The sequence below is a fragment of the Gigantopelta aegis genome, chromosome 6, assembly GCF_016097555.1.
Source record: "Gigantopelta aegis isolate Gae_Host chromosome 6, Gae_host_genome, whole genome shotgun sequence".
NCBI lineage: Eukaryota > Metazoa > Mollusca > Gastropoda > Neomphalida > Peltospiridae > Gigantopelta > Gigantopelta aegis.
This window is the reverse complement of record NC_054704.1, coordinates 78,602,570-78,608,540: the sequence shown is the minus strand read 5'-3', so window position 1 is coordinate 78,608,540 and position 5,971 is coordinate 78,602,570. Positions and strand designations below refer to the sequence as shown.

The 5,971-nt window shown below is 33.4% G+C and overlaps 1 protein-coding gene across 1 annotated transcript; it reads left to right on the top strand.

The window, feature by feature from the left end:
• Positions 1-1,500: 1,500 nt before the first annotated feature.
• On the top strand, positions 1,501-3,835 carry LOC121373966 (dnaJ homolog subfamily B member 4-like). Its single transcript, XM_041500824.1, has one exon. It carries the CDS (start codon positions 1,620-1,622, stop codon positions 2,676-2,678), a length of 1,059 nt encoding a protein of 352 aa, XP_041356758.1. The 5' UTR covers positions 1,501-1,619; the 3' UTR covers positions 2,679-3,835.
• The last annotated feature ends 2,136 nt before the right edge of the window (positions 3,836-5,971 follow it).

Below are 5,971 nucleotides of genomic sequence, written 5' to 3'. Positions count from 1 at the left end.
CAAATAGTAAATATTATAAACAATAAGAATTGATTTGTTGCAAGGCAACCTAACTAGCTGTCAAAATGACAAGGGAGATAACTAATGAATTACCGAAGAGTACCGAAATATTGATAATGGACCTGAACGCTACCGACTAGTTTGGATGTGGCGCATTCAGCAATTTTCTGATAAAATTATAATTAAATTAATAAATTAATTCCTTATATATAGCATATATATAGATATAGATATAGATATAGATATAGACATAGACATAGACATAGACATAGACATAGACATAGACATAGACACACACACACACACACACACACACACACACACACACACACACACACACACACACACACACACACACACACACACACACACACACACACACAGACAGACATATATATATATTATGTATTTTGTATCGTATATTTATGTCCCCGAAGGAAATAATTTGTTATTATTTTACGAGGGAAATAATTTACATGATATGAAATGGTTGCAAGTTTAATATCCTATTTATTACACACAATCGATATTAATATCAACTCGTTTGAGAGACCTTCCTGTAATATTGTAGTGCGTCAATCGATGACATCATAGTGTGACGTCAAAAATATTTTTAACCATATGGGTAATAATTAATATTATTACCCATATGGTTAAAATATCTTGGTACATATCAAAGTGATACGTCCCACTATACTAGAACGTCAATGTGAGACGTAACACTTCAACGCCACACGACGACGTCATCGATTGGCGCACTATACCGTACAGGAACATCAACCATAAGATTGATTATAGATAATAAATAGGATATTAAACTCGCTACCATTTTATGAATATCATGTTTATGTCCTGAGTGAAATAATTTTCATTGTCACTCGCTAAAGCTTGTGACAACTGAAACTTATTTCACTAGGGACATAAACATGATACGAAATGGAAGCTCGGTTAGTATCCTATAATTAGGTAATTGTTGAAGGATTCAAAGGTCATAATTTTTACTAGACCAGGTGACCATTTATTCACTTAAACAAATCACCTTTAATAGCACAAATTCCCAGGGGCTCTTGAAACGTATTCAGAATGGCTTGACGAAGAAAGAATACGAGTATGAGATAAGCAGATCTACTTGTCAGTATTTCAAAGGCGATCTAAAAAGAAACGTATGCGCGAAAAAACACCTATAAAATATCTATTAATTACTCACTGTCACAGTTCATAAACACAGTATACATACATAACACTTTCTTTTCTTTTTTTAATTGAAACATATATGTTTATCACGTAATTACTACATATTCAACAATATGTAGGACATTTTTTTCAAACAAAAATGTTTTTCATATCCGTTTTTGTTGTCTCAATAAATTTTACCCATTTCGGTTCCAGTTAGCCCTTTCAAATTTTATATCTCTTATATTTGGATCATTTTCAATCTGTTTCGGTAATTCATAGGACCTTTACTTTCTAGAATAATCTAGAAACTAGTGGAATTAACCATCCGGAAATGACATATATCGAAGTTGTTTTGTGAGCTCAATAACTTGGCGGTAGCAGAAGGTTAAAGTCTTGACAGACGGGTTTTCAACCAGATTGTAGAGAACTTGAGAAGAATCATCATGACCGGTAAAGATTACTATAAGATACTGGGACTTTCGAAGGGTGCCACCGAAGAACAAATTAAAAAAGGATATCGTAAAATGGCTCTAAAATACCACCCAGATAAAAACAAATCCCCAGGTGCGGAAGAGAAATTCAAGGAAATAGCAGAAGCATACGAAGTTTTGAGTGACGCAAAGAAGAAAGACATTTATGATAAATATGGAGAGGACGGACTGAAGGGAGGCGGGGGACCACAGGGACCAGGGGCTGCACCTGACATGGGTGGTGGCCAACACTTTCAATACTCCAGCGGCAACCCACACGAAACTTTCCGCATGTTTTTCGGAGATGAAAACCCATTCCAAAGTTTCTTCAGCTCGGGTGGTGGAGGAATGGGGGGTCAAAGAGGTGCACCTATGTTTTACCAGTCCTATGGAGGCGATGACATGGATACTGACGACACGTTTGCCAGTTTTGGCGGCGGAGGTAATCAGTACAGGGGAATGGACCCAGGAATGCAAAGAAAACGACAAGATGCACCAGTCGTCAAGGATCTGCTAATTTCACTCGAGGATATATATAAAGGTACAACTAAAAAGTTGAAAATTGTGCGCAAAGTCTTGAACCCTGATGGTCGAACAGTAAAAGATGAAGACAAAATACTCACAATTGATGTGAAACCTGGATGGAAAGCAGGTACAAAAATAACATTTCCAAAAGAAGGTGACCAAACACCAAGGAATATCCCAGCAGATATTGTATTCGTGATTAAAGATAAGCCTCACCCATTGTTTGTCCGTGATGGAAGTGACATCAAGTACAAGGTAAAAATTTCTCTCAGGGATGCACTTTGTGGTACCACATTGCAAATCCCAACAATTGATGGACGAAAAATCCCACTGACATTAAGTGAAGTTGTCAAGCCTGAATCGACAAAGAAAATTCAAGGAGAAGGTTTGCCGTTTCCGAAACAGCCTTCAAGACGAGGTGACCTCATTGTACAGTTTAATGTTACATTTCCTGATTGCCTCTCTCAAAGTGTGAAACAGAGACTGTCGGAATGTTTGCCAAAGTAAATACATTTAAAAAAAAAAATTGAAATGTAATTCTTTGTAAAGTGCTATAAAGAATATTAAGTATGTTGCAGATTATATTTAATTATAATGGTTGTATTTATACATGTATGTTTTGTGCAGTATATAAGTATACAATACAATTATTATATACAGGGTCTGACTCTAAGCTGTCACTCTTCAGTTTGTAGATGAATTTGGGAAATGGATGTAAAACTCACCTAAAAGTTGATTAAAACATTGATGGTTGTAGTGAATGTTCATACATTTCTTTTTGACAAGAAAATGGACGAAGAGAATTTTACAATTAATTTTTGAGATGGCTTAAAGGGGATTTTCAACAATTATATGCAATACTCTGAAGTTTCATGGGATACAAAACATGAGGGAGGGGTGTATTTGTTGGGAGTTGCACGTCTCATTTATAAAGTAAAATTCAGTCAGTCATGGCTATTTTGTTCTTTAACACAAATTATTCGGCAACTCTTCCTTATATCACTCGCACACACAAACACACACCCCCAACAGATTTAAAAAAAAAGGTGCTTTTGTTGGAAATTAAGCACAGAAGACAACATGGAATTATGTGTGTGTGTGTGTGTATATATAATATATATATATATATATATATATATACCATAGCGGTTTGGATTTGATTCATGTCTGTTATAATTAACCCTTTAAGCTTTTATAACTAAAAAAAAAAAAAAATCATGTGATGACCCACTTGTCGGATCGAGTGCTCGGCAAGAGTACCGATTGTTTGGAGTTCTGAATCCAGACCTTAGCATTACATCATTTGTACAATTTAGTTGTTTCTAATTCATTGCCTTAAAGGGGTGGGAGATAAGGGAGTCTTTCCTAAAAATCCAATAACTATTAATTTAATATTGATTAAATTGTGTCACGATGACAGGGAATGGTGATGGTAAGTGCATTTGTAATTGTTGAATGACCTCTACACTATACATGTATAGTATAGGAATGAATTTGTTTTTCAAATGAATTGAGGTGTCTGCAAAATATTATCGCTGAAATGCAAATGTCTTATAAAATGTTTGTATTGTGACTTTTTATTCAAGTCATGACAACCTGAAGATGGTAGAACAATAATTGAGAGCATGTACTTAAAAAAAAATATTGAGTGATCATGAACAGATCTGTGAAGGGGATTTTCAACAATTATATGCAATACTCTGAAGTTTCATGGGATACAAAACATGAGGGAGGGGTGTATTTGTTGGGAGTTGCACGTCTCATTTATAAAGTAAAATTCAGTCAGTCATGGCTATTTTGTTCTTTAACACAAATTATTCGGCAACTCTTCCTTATATCACTCGCACACACAAACACACACCCCCAACAGATTTAAAAAAAAAGGTGCTTTTGTTGGAAATTAAGCACAGAAGACAACATGGAATTATGTGTGTGTGTGTGTGTATATATAATATATATATATATATATATATATATACCATAGCGGTTTGGATTTGATTCATGTCTGTTATAATTAACCCTTTAAGCTTTTATAACTAAAAAAAAAAAAAAATCATGTGATGACCCACTTGTCGGATCGAGTGCTCGGCAAGAGTACCGATTGTTTGGAGTTCTGAATCCAGACCTTAGCATTACATCATTTGTACAATTTAGTTGTTTCTAATTCATTGCCTTAAAGGGGGGGAGATAAGGGAGTCTTTCCTAAAAATCCAATAACTATTAATTTAATATTGATTAAATTGTGTCACGATGACAGGGAATGGTGATGGTAAGTGCATTTGTAATTGTTGAATGACCTCTACACTATACATGTATAGTATAGGAATGAATTTGTTTTTCAAATGAATTGAGGTGTCTGCAAAATATTATCGCTGAAATGCAAATGTCTTATAAAATGTTTGTATTGTGACTTTTTATTCAAGTCATGACAACCTGAAGATGGTAGAACAATAATTGAGAGCATGTACTTAAAAAAAAATATTGAGTGATCATGAACAGATCTGTGAAATTAATACACCTCTTCCAGTGATGTTTTTAGTGGCTAAGATTTATTTTTTATATGTTGGCTAAATTTTTTGAAACAGTTTGGTCAAATTGACTGTGGATCACTGGATGTGACTTAGGGTCAGGAACACTGAAATGTGTATTTGTTGGTTTTGTGGCTATTTTTATTATTCAAAGACTGTATGACTTCAAAAATATTTGTTATGTCATACCTATAATGTATGTATGGCTTAGTGATCCTGAGATCACAGTTATCTTCACATTTATATTTTACTGTATAGATCTGTATTATATTTTTTCAATTGTTAAATGGGTTTAGGGTAATAGTGTCCATACCAGAGGGCATATACTTTAAAATGTTGGCAATTAATAGATACATATATATTTATAATTTTTAGACAGGTGAGAGATGGTATGAGAATTGCTGTTTAAAATTTGAAAATATGTTTAGTGTCCAATTTAATTACAAAAAATTGTAAACCTATAACCACCTAGTACCTAGACTGGTCAGTTTTGTTTTTATTACATACTCTCAAATTATTTTCTGGCACTGGCAGGAAGCCTATATGGTTTATGGAATTCTTGGAAAGTTATGAAATTGCAGATGTCAATTTCCAGACCTAGAAAGACATGGAATTCTAAGAGCTATGTCATAGAAAATGATTACGTAACAATTAATTTCTATCAATTTAAAATAACAGATTGGTAATTTGCTTCTTCTTTTTTTTTCTTTTTTTTTCCTCCTTTTAATCATTATTCCAGAATTAGTTTGTGTTAATGATTGCAGAAAGGTCCTTGAAAAGTCTAAATCAAAAAAAGAATTTGGTTGATAATGTATGTGAATCCTGTAATATTAACATTTGTCTGGATTTTTTAAAGAAGAAGCTCCTGTTTTTTAAGATGTGATTAATGTTTCAGTTGTATAAAACCTGCAGGTTCCAATACTGTCCAACTAGTCAAGAGGAAAGCAATAATTATCTATTATTTGACATCCAACAGCTGATATGTTCATGCTGTGTTATTCATTCATTCATTGAGGACAAATATATATGTATGTGTATTTATATACACATCATGAACAGGCTTGCAAGCGGGCCCTAATTTTCCTTATTTTTTGACAGCAGCCCTAATATTCCTTATTAAAGCTTCAAAATCCTAAAAAGCCCTAATTTTTGGGTGAAAATCCAAAATTTTCAATTTTTCAATTTTTTTGATAAATGCAACATAAAATAAGTGTTGGAATTAATTAAATCTAGCCTTAGTATACTTTCAGATAATGAATATGTTGAATTAAT